Here is a 24,624-nt window from a genome sequence, read left to right as displayed (position 1 = left end):
ACAGCACACCATCAATGTATTTACTGCTCCCAGTAATGTGCCCAAAGCCCCCTGTAATATTCCCCACAGTCCCCAGTAATGTTGCCTCAACCTCCTATAATGTCTCCACATTTCCCATAGCCATCAATAAAGACAAGCCCCCTCAATGTGCCCCCTCCCCCATGCATAATTTAAAAAAAAAACCACACTGATACTCACCTCTGTGTCTCCCACGGCATCTCACCTTTCACTCCAGCACTGAGGCGCGGTGACGTCATCACCCGGCGTCTCCTGCTCCCGGCAGTTGTAGTGAGCTGCTTGAAGCAGGAGACGCTGCGTGACTGCGTCTCCTGCTCCCTGTAGTGGAGAACGGAGCCGGCGGCTCCTTCCCCACTACGGTGCTAATCAGTGCCGCCGGCTCCGTTCATCCGCTCTTCACTCCTCATCGCTATCTACGTCCTGAGGACATAGATAGTGATGAGAGTGAGGAAAATTGCCCAGGACAATCGGGGCACAGGTCAAAAGATCCGGGGCACGGGCCCCGGATCTTTTGACCTAGCGACGCCCCTGCGTAATGGTATCATTTATTGGGGGTTTCTATTGTACTGGCACCTCACGGGCCCTGCCAACATGACATGGCACTCCAAATCCAAACGTGTGAAAACGGAGATGGAAAATCAAAAGTTCACTCCTTCCGTTCTCATCCCTTCTGTGTGCCCAATCTGTAAATTATTGGCACATGTGTGGTATTGCTGTACTCGGGACAACCCGCAGAATGATTTTTGGGGTGTTTGTCTAAAGTGGCATGGGTTGGGCACAGTATATGAGGTACTAAATTGACTTTTTTGAGATAAAAACTCAATTTTTACTCTGCACCATTTACATTGCATTCAATTTTGACCAGCGTGTCGGGGGTTAAAATGCTCAACACAACCACCGATAAATTCTTTGAGGGGTCTAGTTTCCGTAATGGTATCATTTATTGGGGGTTTCTATTGCACTTGCACCTCACGGGCCCTGCCAACATGACATGGCACTCCAAATCCAAACGTGTGAAAACGGAGCTGGAAAATCAATATTTCACTCCTTCCGTTCTCATCCCTTCTGTGTGCCCAGCCTGTAAATTATTGGCACATGTGTGGTATTGCCGTACTCAAGACAACCCGCAGAATGATTTTTGGGGTGTTTGTCTAAAGTGGCATGGGTTGGGCACAGTATATGAGGCACTAAAATGACTTTTTTGACATAAAAACGCAATTTTTACTCTGCACCATTTACTTTGCATTCAATTTTGACCAGCGTGTCGGGGGTTAAAATGCTCACCACAACCACCGATAAATTCTTTGAGGGGTCTAGTTTCCGTAATGGTATAATTTATTGGGGGTTTCTATTGCACTGGCACCTCACGGGCCCTGCCAACATGACATGGCACTCCAAATCCAAACGTGTGAAAACGGAGCTGGAAAATCAAAATTTCACTCCTTCCGTTCTCATCCCTTCTGTGTGCCCAGCCTGTAAATTATTGGCACATGTGTGGTATTGCCGTACTCGGGACAACCCGCAGAATGATTTTTGGGGTGTTTGTCTGAAGTGGCATGGGTTGGGCACAGTATATGAGGCACTAAAATGACTTTTTTGAGATAAAAACGCAATTTTTACTCTGCACCATTTACTTTGCATTCAATTTTGACCAGCGTGTCGGGGGTTAAAATGCTCACCACAACCACCGATAAATTCTTTGAGGGGTCTAGTTTCCGTAATGGTATCATTTATTGGGGGTTTCTATTGTACTGGCACCTCACGGGCCCTGCCAACATGACATGGCACTCCAAATCCAAACGTGTGAAAACGGAGATGGAAAATCAAAAGTTCACTCCTTCCGTTCTCATCCCTTCTGTGTGCCCAATCTGTAAATTATTGGCACATGTGTGGTATTGCTGTACTCGGGACAACCCGCAGAATGATTTTTGGGGTGTTTGTCTAAAGTGGCATGGGTTGGGCACAGTATATGAGGTACTAAATTGACTTTTTTGAGATAAAAACTCAATTTTTACTCTGCACCATTTACATTGCATTCAATTTTGACCAGCGTGTCGGGGGTTAAAATGCTCAACACAACCACCGATAAATTCTTTGAGGGGTCTAGTTTCCGTAATGGTATCATTTATTGGGGGTTTCTATTGCACTTGCACCTCACGGGCCCTGCCAACATGACATGGCACTCCAAATCCAAACGTGTGAAAACGGAGCTGGAAAATCAAAATTTCACTCCTTCCGTTCTCATCCCTTCTGTGTGCCCAGCCTGTAAATTATTGGCACATGTGTGGTATTGCCGTACTCGGGACAACTCGCAGAATAATTTTTGGGGTGTTTGTCTGAAGTGGCATGGGTTGGGCACAGTGTATGAGGCACTAAAATGACTTTTTTGAGATAAAAACGCAATTTTTACTCTGCACCATTTACTTTGCATTCAATTTTGACCAGCGTGTCGGGGGTTAAAATGCTCACCACAACCACCGATAAATTCTTTGAGGGGTCTAGTTTCCGTAATGGTATCATTTATTGGGAGTTTCTATTGCACTGGCACCTCACGGGCCCTGCCAACATGACATGGCACTCCAAATCCAAACGTGTGAAAACGGAGCTGGAAAATCAAAATTTCACTCCTTCCGTTCTCATCCCTTCTGTTTGCCCAGCCTGTAAATTATTGGCACATGTGTGGTATTGCCGTACTCGGGACAACCCGCAGAATGATTTTTGGGGTGTTTGTCTGAAGTGGCATGGGTTGGGCACAGTATATGAGGCACTAAAATGACATTTTTGAGATAAAAACGCAATTTTTACTCTGCACCATTTACTTTGCATTCAATTTTGACCAGCGTGTCGGGGGTTAAAATGCTCACCACAACCACCGATAAATTCCTTTAGGGGTCTAGTTTCCGAAATGGTATCATGTATTGGGGGTTTCTATTGCACTGGCACCTCACGGGCCCTGCCAACATGACATGGCACTCCCAATCCAAACGTGTGAAAACGGAGCTGGAAAATCAAAATTTCACTCCTTCCGTTCTCATCCCTTCTGTGTGCCCAGTCTGTAATTTATTGGCACATGTTTGGTATTGCTGTACTCGGGACAACCCGCAGAATGATTTTTGGGGTGTTTGTCTAAAGTGGCATGGGTTGGGCACAGTATATGAGGCACTAAAATGACTTTTTTGAGATACAAACGCAATTTTTACTCTGCACCATTTACTTTGCATTAAATTTTGACCAGCGTGTCGGGGGTTAAAATGCTCAACATAACCACCGATAAATTCTTTGAGGGGTCTAGTTTCCGTAATGGTATCATGTATTGGGGGTTTCTATTGCACTGGCACCTCACGGGCCCTGCCAACATGACATGGCACTCCAAATCCAAACGTGTGAAAACGGAGCTGGAAAATCAAAATTTCACTCCTTCCGTCCTCATCCCTTCTGTGTGCCCAGTCTGTAAATTATTGGCACATGTGTGGTATTGCTGTACTCGGGACAACCCGCAGAATGATTTTTGGGGTGTTTGTCTAAAGTGGCATGGGTTGGGCACAGTATATGAGGCACTAAAATGACATTTTTGAGATAAAAACACAATTTTTACTCTGCACCATTTACTTTGCATTCAATTTTGACCAGTGTGTCGGGGGTTAAAATGCTCACCACAACCACCGATAAATTCTTTGAGGGGTCTAGTTTCCGTAATGGTATCATTTATTGGGGGTTTCTATTGCACTGGCACCTCACGGGCCCTGCCAACATGACATGGCACTCCAAATCCAAACGTGCGAAAACGGAGATGGAAAATCAAAATTTCACTCCTTCCGTTCTCATCCCTTCTGTGTGCCCAGTCTGTAAATTATTGGCACATGTGTGGTATTGCTGTACTCGGGACAACCCGCAGAATGATTTTTGGGGTGTTTGTCTAAAGTGGCATGGGTTGGGCACAGTATATGAGGCACTAAAATGACTTTTTTGAGATACAAACGCAATTTTTACTCTGCACCATTTACTTTGCATTAAATTTTGACCAGCGTGTCGGGGGTGAAAATGCTCAACATAACCACCGATAAATTCTTTGAGGGGTCTAGTTTCCGTAATGGTATCATTTATTGGGGGTTTCTATTGCACTGGCACCTCACGGGCCCTGCCAACATGACATGGCACTCCAAATCCAAACGTGTGAAAACGGAGCTGGAAAATCAAAATTTCACTCCTTCCGTCCTCATCCCTTCTGTGTGCCCAGTCTGTAAATTATTGGCACATGTGTGGTATTGTTGTACTCGGGACAACCCGCAGAATGATTTTTGGGGTGTTTGTCTAAAGTGGCATGGGTTGGGCACAGTATATGAGGCACTAAAATGACATTTTTGAGATAAAAACACAATTTTTACTCTGCACCATTTACTTTGCATTCAATTTTGACCAGCGTGTCGGGGGTTAAAATGCTCACCACAACCACCGATAAATTCTTTGAGGGGTCTAGTTTCCGTAATGGTATCATTTATTGGGGGTTTCTATTGCACTGGCACCTCACGGGCCCTGCCAACATGACATGGCACTCCAAATCCAAACGTGCGAAAACGGAGATGGAAAATCAAAATTTCACTCCTTCCGTTCTCATCCCTTCTGTGTGCCCAGTCTGTAAATTATTGGCACATGTGTGGTATTGCTGTACTCGGGACAACCCGCAGAATGATTTTTGGGGTGTTTGTCTAAAGTGGCATGGGTTGGGCACAGTATATGAGGCACTAAAATGACTTTTTTGAGATAAAAACACAATTTTTACTCTGCACCATTTACTTTGCATTAAATTTTGACCAGCGTGTCGGGGGTTAAAATGCTCACCACAACCACCGATAAATTCTTTGAGGGGTCTAGTTTCCGAAATGGTGACATTTTGGGGGGTTTTTTATTGTATTTTTACTTTAGGGGCTCTTCAATTACACTGTGGCACCACAAAATATTTGCAGCCAAATTGGCTTTCCAAATTCCCAGTATCACTAACTCTGTTCTGGACATCGCTGTGCGGGGAAACAGCAGCTGACATCCACATGTCTGTTATTGCCGTACTCGGAAGAAGCAGGGCAAGAAATTAGGAATATATATTTACCTCAAATTCCTTCTGAATGTATCCATTTTAGGGCTAAATTGGAAAGATTGAAATCCAAAATTGAAATTTAAAAATTTCCACTCCATTTTCATATGCTTCCGGAAAAATAATTAAAGGGTTAACAGACTTCTTAAATACTGATTTGAATAGGTTGAGATGTTAGGTTCATAAAATGGTGTTACTTGTGGGGGTAAATAGTACATAAGCCTTTATAGGGCACTTCCAAACTGAATTGATCACCAAAAAGTTCGCATTTTTCAAATTTCAAGAAAATCTGAGAAGTTGCTACTAAAACTTCAAACCTTCTCACATCCACAAAAAAAATGGAAACTTAAAACAAATAATGGATATAAAAAGAAGACCAATGGCAAAAGGTTTCTATCAAAAAAAAATTGTGGTATCACTTTTTGTCTAAAAAGTATAACATTTGAAACTTTGAAAATAGTCATTTTTTTCAAATTTTTCCTAAATTTTTGAATTTTTAGCCCCCAAAAAAGGAACGGATCACCGAAATGACACTACTAACATAAACTACAATGTCTCACGAGAAAACAATCTCAAAATCACAGAGATATCTTAAAGCGTTGAAAAGTTATTACCACAGGAAGAGACACTGGTCAAATTTCAAAAAAAGTTGCGAGCCTTAACCTGCAAACAGGCTGCGTCCTTAAGGGGTCAACCTTTTGTTTGATGTTTTGGCTACTGTTTTTACCAAAAAGAGCTAATGATCATAACAAAAAAAAATCAAGATAAATAGATAAATTCACACCAGAGCTGAGACTTTAGTGGTTTACCTCTACAGTACTATTGTTTGACACAGATTTGTATATAGCCCAAGGCTGTTAAATGTATGGTGTGATATAATAATTATATTTTACCACAGGATAAATGTATTATAAATATATTTATATTTCAGTTTTTATTATTTTGGATTTATTATGTATCTAGGTGCTGTGATTGTTGATCTGTACATTTGCACCTTATAAAACCTGCTCTCTGATTTTGATCACAGGCAAGATACAGATCCCCAACACACAGGATTATAATAGCCCGGGGAAATTTTCATGTTCCACTTCTAATGTGGCCTACCTGATTGTGTGCACAAAATGTCCTGTGGGGGGCATTTATGTTGGAGAAATGGGACAAAAACTTGGATAAAGCATGGATAAGGTCTCATTGCCACACAATAAAAGACGAACAGAAACATCTACCTGTGGCAAAACACTTTTGCAGTCCTGGCCATATTATTACCCTCTTTAACACCTTCCACACAGAACTTGATCCCTCAATGGGATTCTTGGTTCACTTCAACCTCTAACAGATGTTATCTTGAGATAATGGGTCATCAGAGACTCCAGAGTCTTTAACATGGAGCCAATACACCACCACACTGCCCAAGTCATCTAATTAAGAACCTGTTGTTTCAACTTTGTTATTGTTATTATTAGAGATGAGCTAACACACTCGTTCGAGCATTAGCGTATTTGAAACTGCTCATTGCTCGGACGAGTATTTCGCCAGCTCGAGAAAATGGCATCTCCCGCCGTTTTGATTTTTGGCAGCCAGAAACAAGGCCAATCACAAGCCAGGAGACTCTGCACTCCACCCAGCATGACGTGGTACCCTTACACGTCAATAGCAGTGGTTGGCTGGCCAGATCAAGTGACCCTGGAATAGACTAGTGCAACACCCTCGCCGATGCAATGGCGAGGGAGTGTTTGCGAATACGTCCCACCTGCATGTAATCACATCACACTACATGGTCCTGATAGGACATAGGGGTATTGCAGTGGTTAATCCTGCCTGTCAAGGCAGAAGTTAAGTATTTTGTATGATGCAAGATGCTATTGTCCAATGATCTGTGTTACATCCTGTCTTTTGTAAGCTGAGATGTGATTGGAGGAGCAGCCACCACCTGACCAAAGGGAGGTAAAAAACCCCCTGGCCAGGAATGTTCTGGGTCCCAGATCTCAGAGCAGTCTCTCTCAGGAGAGAGAAGAAGAGGAGAAGATCTTGTAGACTTAGGGATCAGTGAGTGAGTGAGTAATCTCAGTCTAGCCCATACCAGAGCAGGAAGAGCCTAGCCCCTGCCTCTGAAGAGTGGAGTATCAGACTAGAGTTAGTGTAGTGAGGAAAAGGGGTATCATCTTACCTTTAAAGGTGATACCTGAAGCCCTACAGGACAAGTTGAAGCTTCCTACCAGGACACAGCTGCCTCCCAGCCTGCCCCCTACATCCAGGCTGGTGAACTATCTCCTGAGGCTCCCTCCAACTCACATCTCAGCACTCCATCTACCTGTTAAAGGCACGTTTGCTGCGGTTCCTGCCGGTTCAAATAAAGAACTGTAAGTTGTTTTCTTCAACTTCTGTCTCCGTCTGGTCCCTGCTAATACGGCTGCCTTCATCACCGGCACCCTGTCCATCACCCAGAGACTCACACTCGGGACATTAAGGGGTTGCCCCAGGGAGATCCACTATAGCAGCCTCTCCCTCATCTTTTCTTGCCAACACCACCCTGCTGGAGACCTGCCAGGCTGTAGGACAGCCCTCCGGTTCCCCCGTACCAAGCACCGTGACACAAGCGTGCTTAGGCCGCAACCGCTAGCCCATTTCAGGTACTGTGAATACTGTACATATTGTGTATTTATCTCCATTTTCCCCACCTTAAAGGGCTAGGCCCCGGTGGGGGATGTTGCAAGTGGCGTCACGAACAGGATTGATACTTCTGTGCCTTATCACGGCATTAAAGACTTTCCTTTATTGAAAAGACTGTGCTGCCTAACCCTGCTGCCATCCGGGTTTAGGCCCAAGTGCTTGTGTGTTTTTGGACTGAACTGTGTTATACTGCTGCCACGTGCTGTCGAGCGCCGCTCTAGCACTCCAGAGGTTAATCCCTGCAAGAACTGTACCAGCTCTGCTACATCCGGCGCTGCCGCGCCTGAAGATTTTTACCTCAGAAACTGTGGCGCAGCAAATAATTCAAGCCCGCCAAAACCTTCACTGGCGGGAAACCCAGATGACGCATCAAGCTCCACCCACGCGCGAATGGCGCGAACCCCGCCTCCTGTGGCGCAGGAAAAATTAGAGCCCGCCACAGCTCTTGGCGGGAAGGACTTGGACTCCTCCCACTGGCTCGAGGCGGACTTCCTGCCCCGCCTCAGAGAAGCGAGAAAACTCGAGCTGAGGTCAGCACCATGTGGGGTCCTCCGCCTTTCCCTCCTGTGGAGCGTCCTGAGTTCTATGAAGTGTTGGAGACCATGGTGGTGGTCTCTGCGCAGCCGGTCCGGAGGCCCTTTGCTGGGCACCGGCTGCATCGAGGACTGACCCGAGCATTCGTCACCCGGAGGTATGTCCAGACGGTGACGGAGTACCAAGTACCACCCGGGCGGTTCCTCGTACCTAACCCGGTTACCATACCGGTACCGCAGGCCCACGTGGAGGCGCCACGTGGGGAGGCCCCGACTCCTGTCGAGCCAGCGCCTGGGCCTACTGCTGCTGTGCCACCTGCTCCGAGGCCTACTGTCCCTGCTGTTCGGCCTGCTAGCCCTGCTGTGACGGTTCCTAATCTTCCGGCTGCTCCTGCTCCTGTTCCGGCACCTGCCCGACCATCACGGAGATCCGAGCCTGCACCGGAGCCACGAGCCCCAGCACCGGCACCTCCGCAGCCTCGAGGCCGAGGTGAGGCCGCCCGCTAGCGACTCCGGGACGCTGTCTCGGAGCAGCGACGCCGCGAGAAGGAGGCCCAACGCTACATGGCTGGCCGGTCTACAGCTGGAGCCTAGGTGGAAAAGAACCGCACCACCGGCATGGTCCGGTTCTTCGATAAGCAGCGTGGCTATGGCTTCGCCACCCAGGACTACACCGGACGGGAAGTATTTATACCCCGCCGGTCTGTCAAGAGGCCTGATCTGCCGGAGAGCCAGCACAACCTGAAGCCAGGCGAGTGCATCGAATTCTCCCTGCAAGAGGGGCCCCGAGGACCCTGGGCGGCTGGTGTGATCCGGATCCCCGACTCCGATGAGGACCGCTACCTCCCGTATGACGACTGGTATGAGGACGACGAGTGGCCGGAATCTCCGAACACCTCTTCTTCCTCGGCTGCGAGTCCCCGGGCGGTGACCCACGTGAATGCCCCATCCACGGTAATAGTGAGTACGGGTCCCATTGCCATCCATGGGCCGGGCATGATCCAGGGCGCCACCCCCACCGTCTCCCCTGCCGGGAGCATTGCCAGGTCCCGTGGCTCTTCTGTGGGAGAAGACATCCCGGCTAGCGAACCTTGTCCGGAGGTTCCGTCTAGGCCCACATCTCCCCTTGCCGGTTACCAATGGGGTGATGACCCGGCCCCGGAAGAACCGGAGCTGGAAGGAGCTGCGGCACTGCCGCAGGTCCCCGTTTATTTCTTTCTGGACCCCTCCGTGGTCCCTGGCTCAGTTGAGCCCCCGGCTGGAACAGCCGACACCCCGGGCGACAGCGCTCCTCCCCCTGAAGGTCCGGAGGATGTTGCTGCACCTGCAGTACACACTACTGCCACCGGGTGTCCCCAGCCGGCACCTACTCCCGCTGAGGATACACAGGATTCCCTACTAACTTTGGATCCTGTCCCTGCTGAACCCAGCGAAGATGCAGAGTAACCCCTGAAGGGCTGTAGCCCTCTCCAGGTACTATGTCCATTGTACATACAATATTTATTTCTGTCCTTACCCCAAAGAGCCAGAGACTTTCCTAAGACTCTTACCCTTATTTATCTCAGTCAAGAGATTATACACTGTCATGTGCTATGATAGCACCCCTTCCTCTGCCACAGCAGAGATTTCTTCAAAGGACTCTGTCCCTCTCCAAATAGAGGAGACCCTTTGCATCTCAGTGCACTTTTCCCCACATCAAGGGCTGTACCCAGAAGATGGACTTTGTCATTAAAGACCTTCTGAGAGACTTTTGCCAGATACTCCAGGGAAAAGTTGCTATTGCTATTGATTATCATTTTGCACTTAATGCCTTCCTTTTTAGGTACGGACATTATGTTTGCACTTCCATGCCTTTTCTTTGCAGGAAAAGAGACATTTGCTATCGCGCTACCCTGAGTAGCCTATCTACCTCTGTAACGTTTGTAACGTTCAAGATGTGTACCCATTGGGCTCCTAAGCCAATGTGATCTTAACCTGTTTGCACACTGTCAGAAGATATGCCAGTAGTCTGCATTAACCCTTTCATAGGCTTTTCAGGTTGTAGTGTGGCTGTGTCGGACCGTCTTTTTGTGTAAAACACTGACCGCTACCTGATCCCTCAAACTGAGGTTTGCACATGGGGGTAGTCCGTAAACTGCGGGTCTTTAGGGGACCGGGGGTGTTACAGAGTTAGCACCTGGATGCCACCCATACATGGGTAAGGATGCCAGTCAGGAGGTACTCGTGTCGCATATGCTAACGCAATGCATATACACACACTATATAATTGCCGCCAGGGAAGAAGTGTTTACATAACAAATATACAGGCCTTGGTGCAAGGAGTGGATTACAGGACATGACACCACACCTTTCCTATTGTACAGTTCGGTTTAATGGCGTCAGCGACCAACTGTCATACAGCTACATATTTTTGTCTTAGTCCGACACCAACCCAGGTGCCTGTCTCCAGGACCATGGGCGGTTTGTCCCTACACCTCACATAACCTGCACTTCCTAGAAGTGCCCTTATTCACCTCTGCCCCCTCAAGCCATCTGTAGTCGAGCCGAGGGCGGCTCTTTCAATTGCCCCCGGGGTATGCAACACCCTCGCCGATGCAATGGCGAGGGAGTGTTTGCGAATACGTCCCACCTGCATGTAATCACATCACACTACATGGTCCTGATAGGACATAGGGGTATTGCAGTGGTTAATCCTGCCTGGCAAGGCAGAAGTTAAGTATTTTGTATGATGCAAGATGCTATTGTCCAATGATCTGTGTTACATCCTGTGCTCTGTAAGCTGAGATGTGATTGGAGGAGCAGCCACCACCTGACCAAGGGGAAGTAATAAAAACCCCTGGCCAGGAATGTTCTGGGGATTTTCTAGAAGAGAGATTCCAGTGTAGGAGAATCCTAGAGATCAGTGAGTGAGTGAGCAATCTCTGTCTAGCCCATACCAGAGCAGGAAGAGCCTAGCCCCTGCCTCTGAAGAGTGGAGTATCAGACTAGAGTTAGTGTAGTGAGGAAAAGGGGTATCATCTTACCTTTAAAGGTGATACCTGAAGCCCTACAGGACAAGTTGAAGCTTCCTACCAGGACACAGCTGCCTCCCAGCCTGCCCCCTACATCCAGGCTGGTGAACTATCTCCTGAGGCTCCCTCCAACTCACATCTCAGCACTCCATCTACCTGTTAAAGGCACGTTTGCTGCGGTTCCTGCCGGTTCAAATAAAGAACTGTAAGTTGTTTTCTTCAACTTCTGTCTCCGTCTGGTCCCTGCTAATACGGCTGCCTTCATCACCGGCACCCTGTCCATCACCCAGAGACTCACACTCGGGACATTAAGGGGTTGCCCCAGGGAGATCCGCTATAGCAGCCTCTCCCTCATCTTTTCTTGCCAACACCACCCTGCTGGAGACCTGCCAGGCTGTAGGACAGCCCTCCGGTTCCCCCGTACCAAGCACCGTGACACAAGCGTGCTTAGGCCGCAACCGCCAGCCACTCAGGTACTGCGGGCCCCGACTGTCTCTAGGCCTCACCTCAAGGGCTAGGCCCCGGTGGGGGATGTTGCACTAGCCCCTGCCTGCGCTGCTCGCATCATTCTCTGTCTGGATGCCGTAAGGGAGAGAGCTGCTGCTGCTGCAGGGATAGCGTTAGGGTGTTATATTAGCTTACTGTTAGGCAGGAGTGAGTCTACAATAACCCAACAGCCCTTGTTAGGGCTAGAATAGCGTTATATATATATTTTTTTTTGTTTGCTTTTGGCTGGGCTTGTTGGCACTAGTAGTGCAGCTAGTACCATATTGTGAGGAATTTGCAGGGAGACTTGCGAATGTTATATTTAGCTCTTAGTGACACACGTATCCATCTCAAACACCTAAGTGGGACAATTTATTAGGGGTTTGATTTGAATTAGGCACAGTCTGCTGATTAATTTTTTTTTACGTTTATTTTTTTTTATAACTCAAAGTCATCTGGCATAGCAGTGTGCTTTCAGTGTAGGCTAGAAAATAGCCATAGGAGAACCCAAACGGCTTACTTAGGCCTACAATAGCGTTATATATTTTATTTTTTGTTGATTTGCTTGTGGCTGGCCTTGCTGGCACTAGTAGTGCAGCTAGTACCATATTGTGAGGAATTTGCAGGGAGACTTGCGACCGTTGTGTTTAGCTCTTAGTGACACACATATCCACCTCAAACACTGAAGTGGGACAATTTATTAGGGGTTTGATTTGAATTAGGCACAGTCTGCTCATTTATTTTTTTTTTACCTTTATTTACTTTTATAACTCAAAGTCATCTGGCATAGCAGTGTGCTTTCAGTGTAGGCTAGAAAATAGCCATAGGAGAACCCAAACGGCTTACTTAGGCCTACAATAGCGTTATATATTTTATTTTTTGTTGATTTGCTTGTGGCTGGCCTTGCTGGCACTAGTAGTGCAGCTAGTACCATATTGTGAGGAATTTGCAGGGAGACTTGCGACCGTTGTGTTTAGCTCTTAGTGACACACATATCCACCTCAAACACTGAAGTGGGACAATTTATTAGGGGTTTGATTTGAATTAGGCACAGTCTGCTCATTTATTTTTTTTTTACCTTTATTTACTTTTATAACTCAAAGTCATCTGGCATAGCAGTGTGCTTTCAGTGTAGGCTAGAAAATAGCCATAGGAGAACCCCAACGGCTTATTTAGGCCTACAATAGCGTTATATATTTTATTTTTTGTTGATTTGCTTCTGGCTGGCCTTGCTGGCACTAGTAGTGCAGCTAGTACCATATTGTGAGGAATTTTGCAGGGAGACTTGCGACCGTTGTGTTTAGCTCTTAGTGACAAACATATCCATCTCAAACACCGAAGTGGGACAATTTATGAGGGGTGTGATTTGAATTAGGCACAGTCTGCTCATTTATTTTTTTTTTACCTTTATTTACTTTTATAACTCAAAGTCATCTGGCATAGCAGTGTGCTTTCAGTGTAGGCTAGAAAATAGCCATAGGAGAACCCCAACGGCTTATTTAGGCCTACAATAGCGTTATATATTTTATTTTTTGTTGATTTGCTTGTGGCTGGCCTTGCTGGCACTAGTAGTGCAGCTAGTACCATATTGTGAGGAATTTGCAGGGAGACTTGCGACCGTTGTGTTTAGCTCTTAGTGACAAACATATCCATCTCAAACACCGAAGTGGGACAATTTATTAGGGGTGTGATTTGAATTAGGCACAGTCTGCTCATTTATTATTATTTTTTACGTTTATTTCTTTTTATAACTCAAAGTCATCAGGCACAGCACAAAATCCAGTTGTGTGCTGTCAGTGTAGGTTAGAAACTAGCCATAGCAATAGGATAGCATCGTTTTGTTTACAAAAAAATAAATAAAAAATAAACACAAAAAAATAAAACAATTTAAAGTTTACACTTTAATTTGGAAAATGTTTAACCAGAGAGCTAGGGATAGAGGACGAGGGTGTGGACGTGGGCGTCCAACTACTGCAGGGGTCAGAGGCCGTGGTCCTGGGCGGGGTGAGACACCACCTGCTGATGAGGGAGCAGGGGAACGCCGCAGAGCTACTCTCCCTAGGTTCATCATGTCTCAAGTTACTGGGACTCGTGGTAGAGCACTGTTGAGGCCAGAACAGTGCGAAGAGGTGATGTCGTGGATTGCGGACAATGCTTCTAGCCACTTGTCCACCAGTCAGTCTTCCACGCAATCCACCCATGTCACCGAAATCAGCACGCCTCCAGCTCCTCCACCTCAGCCTCCTTCCCCCCAGTCTGCCCCAACCCAGGAAAATTTGGCATTTGAACCGGCATACTCTGAGGAACTGTTTTCTGGACCCTTCCCAGAGTCACAAACCACTTGTCCGGTTGCTGCTGAGCACTTTTCCACCGGTCGCAGTCTGTGGGTGATGATGACATTATTGACGTAGTGGAAGAAGTGTGTAAAGAGGTGTCGGACGATGAGGAGACACGGTTGTCAGACAGTGGTGAAGTTGTTGTCAGGGCAGGAAGTCCGAGGGGGGAGCAGACTGAGGGATCTGAGGATGATGAGGTGATAGACCCAAGCTGGGTTGATAGGCCGGGTGAACACAGTGCTTCTGAGACGGAGGCGAGTCCTATACCAGAACGGGTTGGAAGAGGCAGTGGTGGGGCCAGACGGAGAGGCAGGGCCAGAACTGGTGCATCTGCGCCAAATGTTTCACGTAGTCAAGCTCCCGTGGCGAGGGCTAGATTTTCAGAAGTCTGGAGGTTCTTTAAAGAAACACCGAATGACCGACGGACTGTGGTGTGCAACCTGTGCCAAACCAGGATCAGCAGGGGTTCCACCACTACTAGCTTAACTACCACCAGTATGCGCAGGCATATGAATGCTAAACACCCCACTCAATGGCACCAAGCCCGTTCACCTCCGGCTGGGCACACCACTGCTCCTTCCCCTGTGTCATCTGCTAGTCAGCCCCCTGCCGCGGACCCCGGCCCAAACACCTCCCGTGCGAAAACCCCATCTTCGCCTCCACGATCCTCCACAGCATCCACCAGCGTTCAGCTCTCCATACCGCAGACGTTGGAGCGCAAAAGGAGGTATAGTGTAACCCACCCACACACCCAAGCCCTCAACGTCCACATCTCCAAGTTGCCTACCTCGGTCCAGGTCTCAAAGGCCTACTATGCCTCCTCCTCCTCCCACCCCTCCTCCACCTCCTCCTCTGAATTACCATCCGTGGGCTTGGCGCCATCAGTCGGTAGCTCTAGGCACAGCAGCAGTGCCATCGCTAAGCGACAGCAGGCGGTGCTCAAACTGCTGAGCCTAGGCGATAAAAGGCACACCGCCCAAGAGTTATTACAGGGCATCACGGCGCAGACTGATCTGTGGCTGGCACCGCTGTACCTGAAGCCAGGCATGGTTGTGTGTGACAACGGCCGTAACCTGGTGGCAGCTCTGCAACTCAGCAGACTGACACATGTGCCATGCCTGGCCCATGTGTTAAATCTCATAGTTCAGCGTTTCCTCAAGACATACCCCAATCTGTCTGATTTTGTCACGAAGGTGCGCCGCATCTGTGCGCATTTCAGGAAGTCCAGCACAGATGCTGCCACTCTCAGGGCAGCGCAGCGCCGCCTCCAACTGCCCGCTCACCGACTGTTGTGCGACGTGCCCACGAGGTGGAATTCAACATTAACCATGTTATCCAGAGTTTACCAGCAGCGCAGAGCGATTGTAGACTGCCAGATGTCAACTTCCACCAGAACTGGTAGTCAGGTCAGTCAGCTTCCTCAAGTCTACAATGAGGAGTGGACGTGGATGTCTGATATCTGTCAGGTGCTGAGTAACTTTGAGGAGTCAACACAGATGGTCAGTGGTGATGCCGCCATCATCAGCCTCACCATCCCGCTGCTTGGCCTGTTGAAAAACTCTCTGGTCAGCATGAAGTCGGAAGCTTTGCGCTCGTCACAAGAGACGGGGGAAGAAGATTCCCTTGTTGATAGCCAAAGCACCCTTAGGTCTGTTTCTCAACGCATATCGGAGGAGGTGGAGGAGGATGAGGAGGAAGAGGAGGAGAATGTTGGCAAGACAGAAGAGGGGACCAATGTTCAGTCCTTCACTGTTCAGCGTGTATGGGCAGAAGAAGAGGAGATGGAGGAGTTGGAGGAGGAGGAAATGGACAGTCAGGCCAGTGAGGGGAGTGAATTCTTGCGCGTTGGTACTCTGGCGCATATGGCAGATTTCATGCTAGGCTGCCTATCCCGTGACCCTCGCGTTCAAAGAATTTATTCCAGCACCGATTACTGGGTATTCACTCTCCTGGACCAACGGTACAAGCAAAATCTTTCCACTCTCATCCATGGAGAGGAAAGGAGTGTGAGAATGCCTGAATACCAGCAGGCCCTGGTGCACAAGCTGAAACAGTATTTCCCTTCTGACAGCGCTAGCGGCGGAGGGCGTACTTCTGCGGGACAAGTAGCGAGGGAGAGTAGGTGAGCAGGCAGTTTGTCCAGCACTGGCAGGGGTACGCTTTACAAGGCCTTTGCCAGTTTTATGTCACCCCAGCAAGACACTGTCACCTGTCCCCAGTCTCGGCAGAGTAGGGCTGATCTTTACAGAAAGATGGTGAGGGAGTACGTAGCTGACCATACCATCGTCCTAAATGATCACACAGCTACTGGGTTTTAAAGCTGGACATGTGGCACGAACTGGCGCTGTACACCTTGGAGGTTCTTGCCTGCCCTGCCGCTAGCGTGTTATCCGAGCGGGTTTTCAGTGCAGCTTGTGGCATCATCACCGATAAGCGTACACGCCTGTCGACTGACAGCGCTGACAGGCTGACGCTTATCAAGATGAATAAAGCCTGGATTTCTCAGGATTTCCATTCTCCAACAGGTGAAGGAAGCTCAACCTGAATAATTTATGCACTCCTCTCCTCATTTTCCTCCATCTCCTCCTCTTTGTACACTAAAGCAGAGGAAACTGGCTATTTTTTGCCAGGGCCAACTGGCTCTAGCTAAAGTACTCTATGTATTTAATTTTTCTGGAGGGCCACCTACCCGGTCCTCTGTTTTAAACAATTTTTGGGAGTGCCACATACAGGCACTCAATCTATTTAATTTTTCTGGAGGACCACCTACCTGCTCCTCTGGTTTGAAAACTTTTTTGGACTGCCACATACAGGCACTCAATCTATTAAATTTTTCTGGAGGACCACCTACCTGCTCCTCTGGTTTGAAAACTTTTTTGGACTGCCACATACAGGCACTCAATCTATTTAATTTTTCTAGAGGACCATCTACCTTCTCCTCTGGTTTGAAAACTTTTTTGGACTGCCACATACAGGCACTCAATCTATTTAATTTTTCTGGAGGACCACCTACCTGCTCCTCTGGTTTGAAAACTTTTTTGGACTGCCACATACAGGCACTCAATCTATTAAATTTTTCTGGAGGACCACCTACCTGCTCCTCTGGTTTGAAAACTTTTTTGGACTGCCACATACAGGCACTCAATCTATTTAATTTTTCTTGAAGACCACCTACCTGCTCCTCTGGTTTGAAAACTTTTTTGGACTGCCACATACAGGCACTATCCAAATTAAATTGTCTCCATATCAGCCTCCACACGTCGTCTTTTTAACTGCCTCCACACATTGTCTCCATTGCTACCTCCACACGTCATCTCCATAGCTGCCTCCAAAAGTCGTCCATATTGCTGCCTCCATACATCGTCCACTTAGCAAACGAGCTGTGTCAGGCAGAATTTTGGGTTGTTTTCATGGCTTCCACATCAAACTTGTTAACTTTGTCGCCACCCTGCTGTGTTATCCACAAAATATACTGGCAAACTTTTATCATTTACCGATATTATTTCAGCGCTTCTTGCGCATCTGTTTACATTCCCCTCACCCGCCATAACCCAAACTTATAAGAACACTACTACACTTGATCTTATACAAAAGGTTCTTAGAAGTGCTGTTTGGGGAGGAGCCGAGAGACAGGGGCTTGGACAGGCGAAAGCTCGCCTGGCAGCGGACCACCAGCTCCATCCCAAGATCCAACTAACATAGTTTTAACTGCAGCACCTTTAATCTACTACTACTTCACTGCCTCCATACATCGTCCCCTTATCAAACGAGCTGTGTCAGGCAGAATTTTCAGGTGTTTCACCAGATACATAGTGGAACTCGGCCCATCTGTCGCCGCCATGCTGGAGACCTAAAGGTGCAATCATAGCAGCGCAATATGGATGCCCCATACTGTCGCTCTTTATCATGGAACCATTTCCGAAAAAACAATTAAAAATAGAACCACTATGCTATTCCATTATTCCTAGGTGAAATATTCAAACGACCCCGCCTGCTTTGAAAATTATAATTTTTTTTAAAGTAAACGCTTCTGGCCCCCAGGCCCATTTTGGGTGGGGAGGAGCCGAGAGACAGGGGCTTGGACAGGCGAAAGCTCGCCTGGCAGCGGACCGCCAGCCCCATCCCAAGATTAGGCAGCCTCAGAGGCATCCATGCATGCTGCCCCTGCTGTTTCCTGTCCATTTTGCCTCCATGATCCTCCAAAGCGTCCACCAATGTCTCCATGCGCAACTTTCAAGTCTCTATACCCCAGACGCTGGAGCACGAGAGGATATGCAGCACATCATCCCCTTATCAAACGAGCTGTGTCAGGCAGAATTTTCAGGTGTTTCACAAGATACATAGTGGAACTCGGCCCATCTGTCACCACCATGCTGGAGACCTGAAGTTGCAATCATAGCAGCGCAATATGGATGCCCCATACTGTCGCTCTTAATCATGGAAGTCGTCTCCATGGCTGCCTCCACATGTCGTCCCCTTATCAAACGAGCTGTGTCAGGCTCATTTTTTGGGTGTTTCACCAGATACGTTATGGAACTTGGTCACTATGTCGCCACCATGCTGTGTTATCGACTAAATAAACCGTCAACCTTTTGTTGACATAGGAAATCATAAGCCTGTTATACCTTGCCCGATTAAGGGACCTGAGATGTCCTGAAACCTTGCAACATCTTATATTTCAGTTAGCCAATAAACGTATCACAATCTCAAGAAGGTGACTTGACCTAACCAAAGGTATTTGATCTATCAAAAGCAACAGGATTTTTTTCAACTGGCTAACATGGTACAAAACTTTTTTTGCACCTTATATACATTTATACTTGTTAAGACGAATTGTGGTTCATATTTGGGGGGAGCCCAATTTGGATTACATACAGTAGTGTATTTTAATTGTTTTAAGTGGCATACTTAATAAAGGTTTGGTTACATATAAAATGGTTCAAGCTTTTTTTGTGATCTCAGATCTTTTTGGTCTTATAATAATGTTTGATTACTGATATTGGGTTGTGGAAGCACAACAATCATTGCAGATACCAGTTCACATGTGGTACTGATGGTGGTGTTTTATCACATGGTCACAAGGGCCATCACCAGGGTATTTTCTGCACAGCACCCAATCGAGGGTTGTAAAGGAGAAATAGGGAAGACAGAAGCAGGAAATACTACAGCCTGTACTGTGCATGCTATTGAACCAGTTAAACAGATAAATGGAAATTCCTAAGAAGTTGGCTCCTGCATTTCAAAATGAAAAAATAAAACCTTAGAAGAGGTCATTTTGCTTTATTGAGGGGAACTGCACCCAAAATATATTTATATTACATAAAATGACAGTCTGGGATCTATATTAGAAATATGGTCAAATATAAGAGAAAAACACAAATACAACTTAACTTTTAATTAGACGTCTAGGTAAAACCTAAGGGGAACCCCCTCAAGATGAGCCTTTATAATATAACTTATGTAATGGCTTAAAATGTAAGTGAAAACACAAAACTTAGAGACTAGTTCCTAATTTTACCACTAGGTGTCATGCATGTGTTGCATATGACACCCATAAGGTAAGAGATATAAACTTTTAGAGATTTAGACAGAAACTGGAATGAAGTTATAGATTCCCGTGTATCTATATTCACAAGATTAGGACCGTCTCTTTGAGTCACTTCAACACCTAATTAGTGCACTCATATTTTGTCTGAGAAAACCGAGAGATGACGATTAGAGTCAAATAAGCAGAAGCATTGATGGTATGCTACTGCAAGCAAAAAGGAGTGCACAGGAATAAATGGTGTGTGCCGCCTCAAGTCACTGTATGTAACCGTTCAGTTTTCATGCATATTTCGGCGGACACACTCCTTATCACATCTACATCTGTTTAATCCGGACCAGAAGATGTGATAGGTTGGAAGACGCACCGGCTGTAAATTCCATGCATCCCCCCTCAAAGCACACTTGTAGAGATGAGCGAGTATACTCGTCCGAGCTTGATGCTCGTTCGAGTATTAAGGTACTCGAAACGGCTCGTTGCTCGGACGAGTATTTCCCCTGCTCGAGATCGAGCATTTAATTAAAAATACACAGTGAAGAACAATGAAGAATAGAATAAAAACAGTGAACACAGGATCATTTAAGTGAAAAACACAGTAAAGAACACAGTGAAGAATAGATTACAGATGTTCGGCACATCTGCTTACTTGTCGGAAGATACCCGCGGAACAAAATAGTATTTGAAGAACAATATATATGTGTGAAGAACACATTGAAGAACACGGGGAGCAGCACAGAGACACCAGGGAGCAGCACAGAGACACCGGGGAGCAGCACAGAGACACCGGGGAGCAGCACAGAGACACCGGGGGAGCAGCACAGAGACACCGGGGGAGCAGCACAGAGACACCGGGGGAGCAGCACAGAGACACCGGGGGAGCATCGAGGCTGGGGCAGCACGGATACATCGAGGCTGGGGCAGCACGGATACATCGGGGCTGGGGCAGCACGGATACATTGTGGGAACAGGCAGAACGGAGACATCGGGGGAACGGGCAGAACGGAGACATCGGGGGAATGGGCAGAATGGAGACATCGGGGGAATGGGCAGAACGGAGACATTGGGGGAACGGGCAGAACGGAGACATCGGGGGAACGGGCAGAACGGAGACATCGGGGGAACGGGCAGAATGGAGACACCGGGGGAACGGGCAGAACGGAGACATCGGGGGAATGGGCAGAATGGAGACATCGGGAAAATGGGCAGAACGGAGACATCGGGGGAATGGGCAGAATGGAGACATCGGGGGAATGGGCAGAACGGAGACATCGGGGGAACGGGCAGAACGGAGACATCGGGGGAGCGGGCAGAACGGAGACATCGGGGGAATGGGCAGAATGGAGACATCGGGGGAATGGGCAGAATGGAGACATCGGGGGAATGGGCAGAACGGAGACATCAGGGGAATGGGCAGAACGGAGACATCGGGGGAACGGGCAGAACGGAGACATCGGGGGAATGGGCAGAATGGAGACATCGGGGGAATGGGCAGAATGGAGACATCGGAGGAACGGGCAGAACGGAGACATCGGGGGAATGGGCAGAACGGAGACATCGGGGGAACGGGCAGAACGGAGACATCGGGGGAATGGGCAGAATGGAGACATCGGGGGAATGGGCAGAACGGAGACATCGGGGGAACGGGCAGAACGGAGACATCGGGGGAACGGGCAGAACGGAGACATCGGGGGAATGGGCAGAATGGAGACACCGGGGGAACGGGCAGAACGGAGACATCGGGGGAATGGGAAGAATGGAGACATCGGGAAAATGGGCAGAACGGAGACATCGGGGGAGTGGGCAGAATGGAGACATCGGGGGAATGGGCAGAACAGAGACATCGGGGGAACGGGCAGAACGGAGACATCGGGGGAACGGGCAGAACGGAGACATCGGGGGAACGGGCATAACGGAGACATCGGGGGAATGGGCAGAATGGAGACATCGGGGGAATGGGCAGAATGGAGACATCGGGGGAACGGGCAGAACGGAGACATCGGGGGAACGGGCAGAACGGAGACATAGGGGGAACGGGCAGAACGGAGACATCGGAGGAACGGGCAGAACGGAGACATCGGGGGAATGGGCAGAACGGAGACATCGGGGGAACGGGCAGAACGGAGACATCGGGGGAATGGGCAGAATGGAGACATCGGGGGAATGGGCAGAACGGAGACATCGGGGGAACGGGCAGAACGGAGACATCGGGGGAACGGGCAGAACGGAGACATCGGGGGAATGGGCAGAATGGAGACACCGGGGGAACGGGCAGAACGGAGACATCGGGGGAATGGGCAGAATGGAGACATCGGGAAAATGGGCAGAACGGAGACATCGTGGGAATGGGCAGAATGGAGACATCGGGGGAATGGGCAGAACGGAGACATCGGGGGAACGGGCAGAACGGAGACATCGGGGGAATGGGCAGAATGGAGACATCGGGGGAATGGGCAGAATGGAGACATCGGGGGAACGGGCAGAACGGAGACATCGGGGGAACGGGCAGAACGGAGACATCGGGGGAACGGGCAGAACGGAGACATCGGGGGAATGGGCAGAATGGAGACATCGGGGGAATGGGCAGAATGGAGACATCGGGGGAACGGGCAGAACGGAGACATCGGGGAGCAGCAGCACGGATCCCGACAAGTAAGCAGATGTGCCGAACATCTGCAATCTATTCTTCACTGTGTTTTTCACAGCGTTTTTCACTTAAATGATCCTGTGTTCACTGTTTTTATTCTATTCTTCACATCTGCTAACTTGTCGGGAGATAATATACACGGGGAACAGTGAAGAATAGATTGCAGATGTTTGCATACATCTGCTAACTTATCAGAAGACATTCTTTTTCAATTAAATAACACATTTTATTCCCGAACCATGGTCCCTTTGAAAAATGCTCGAGTCTCCCATTGACTTCAATGGGGTTCGTTATTCGAGACGAGCACTCGAGCATCAGGAAAAGTGCGTCTCGAATAACGAGCACTCGAGCATTTTAGTGCTCGCTCATCTCTACACACTTGTAATATTGTGGACACATCCGATTATTGTGCCTCATATTCATACAAGTACCATGCACTTGTTGATATTTATGCACAATGCCTATCTAGAGATAGCCTGCATTCCTTGGTAATCCTGCACACTGCCTCTTTACGATCTAGTCACATGCAAACTTGAGACTAGGAATCTTTTACATGATGCATAGAAATCAAGTTTGCATGTGACTAGATCGTATAGAGGCAGTGTGCAGGATTACCAAGGAATGCAGGCTATCTCTAGATAGGCATTGTGCATGAATATCAACAAGTGCATGGTACTTGTATGAATGTGAGGCACAATAATTGGATGTGTCCACAATATTACAAGTGTGCTTTGAGGGGGGATGCATGGAATTTACAGCCGGTGCGTCTTCCAACCTATCACATCTTCTGGTCCGGATTAAACAGATGTAGATGTGATAAGGAGTGTGTCCGCCGAAATATGCATGAAAACTGAACGGTTACATACAGTGACTTGAGGCGGCACACACCATTTATTCCTGTGCACTCCTTTTTGCTTGCAGTAGCATACCATCAATGCTTCTGCATATTTGACTCTAATCGTCATCTCTCGGTTTTCTCAGACAAAATATGAGTGCACTAATTAGGTGTTGAAGTGACTCAAAGAGACGGTCCTAATCTTGTGAATATAGATACACGGGAATCTATAACTTCATTCCAGTTTCTGTCTAAATCTCTAAAAGTTTATATCTCTTAACTTATGGGTGTCAAATGCAACACATGCATGACACCTGGTGGTAAAATTAGGAACTAGTCTCTAAGTTTTGTGTTTTCACTTACATTTTAAGCCATTACATAAGTTATATTATAAAGGCTCATCTTGAGGGGGTTCCCCTTAGGTTTTACCTAGACGTCTAATTAAAGTTAAGTTGTATTTGTGTTGTCCGTTTGTCCAGTGAATTTGTTATAATTTCAAACGGCCATTTACATCATATACTGTCTGTGATCAAATATAAGAAAAAAAGGAACCCATAATGCAGTTCTCAAAGAAAAAAAAATATTTCTACCCTGAACATCAGATGATTGAATGTCCAGCATTTAGCTTTAGACACGGATACTTTTCTTTGAACATAAAGTTCAAAAATTATTTATAGATTTCAAAAAACAGAACTATAAAAGCAGCAGAAACAGATCAAAGTCTAGCTACCCAGTAATAATGGATGTCATTGTAATTGCCCCAACATGTAAAATCTTACAGTAATCGAAGATCATCAGAAACATGTTTTCAAAATGCTGACATGCTAAAGAGGTAATAAAAACTCTTTACTAAACCCTTTGGAGGAGATTTATCAAAAGTGTCTTCTAGTTGCTCATTGCAACCAATAAGAGCTTAGTTTTCAATTTCACACAGTACTTTATGAAATGAAAACTAAGTTTACATTGGCTGCCACAAGCAACTAGAACAGTTTTGCTAAACTTTGACAAATGACTCTCTGTAGTCTTCATTATAGACAAGACTTTGCTCTGCTTTCTGGACCTGATACAATTCTGATACCATGGTTGACCCTCTGATCATCCCACTCCAAATATAAAACATGCTCCATTTGTATTTAGTATGCAGCAAGGTGTTGTGTGAATATTGGCTTAACCCAATGTGATTTTGGTTTAGGAATATTGTTGGTGTAGTATGGTGTAGTATATATATATATATATATATATAGATATATAAAGGAGGAAAAACAAATAGAAAAATACATACCTGATATGAATGTTTTTCTAAGATTTTCAATGGGAAACTTCAAAAAATCTTCGCCAAAGACCATTTTAGCTTTATCTGATAAGAACATCTCCAGGTGTTGTCTGGAATCAAAGTCATGCACACGATACAGTTTACATCTTCTGGAATCCATTGTGTAATATTATGTCTACCTGTA

General features: G+C 47.2%; 1 protein-coding gene across 1 annotated transcript in view; it reads right to left on the bottom strand.

Annotated features, from left to right (window-relative positions):
• The window catches only part of LOC140135211 (nicotinamide N-methyltransferase-like), a 47,355-nt gene extending 22,731 nt beyond the window's left edge, over window positions 1-24,624 (bottom strand). The window contains exon 1 of the mRNA XM_072156381.1: window positions 24,450-24,624. Coding sequence (XP_072012482.1) covers window positions 24,450-24,600 — 151 coding nt within the window. The 5' untranslated portion in view covers window positions 24,601-24,624. The remainder of the gene's footprint in view (window positions 1-24,449) is intronic.

The sequence above is a fragment of the Engystomops pustulosus genome, chromosome 6 (assembly GCF_040894005.1).
Source record: "Engystomops pustulosus chromosome 6, aEngPut4.maternal, whole genome shotgun sequence".
NCBI classification, from domain to species: domain Eukaryota; kingdom Metazoa; phylum Chordata; class Amphibia; order Anura; family Leptodactylidae; genus Engystomops; species Engystomops pustulosus.
The sequence above is the reverse complement of the archived record's forward strand: the minus strand, read 5'-3'. Positions and strand labels throughout refer to the sequence as shown.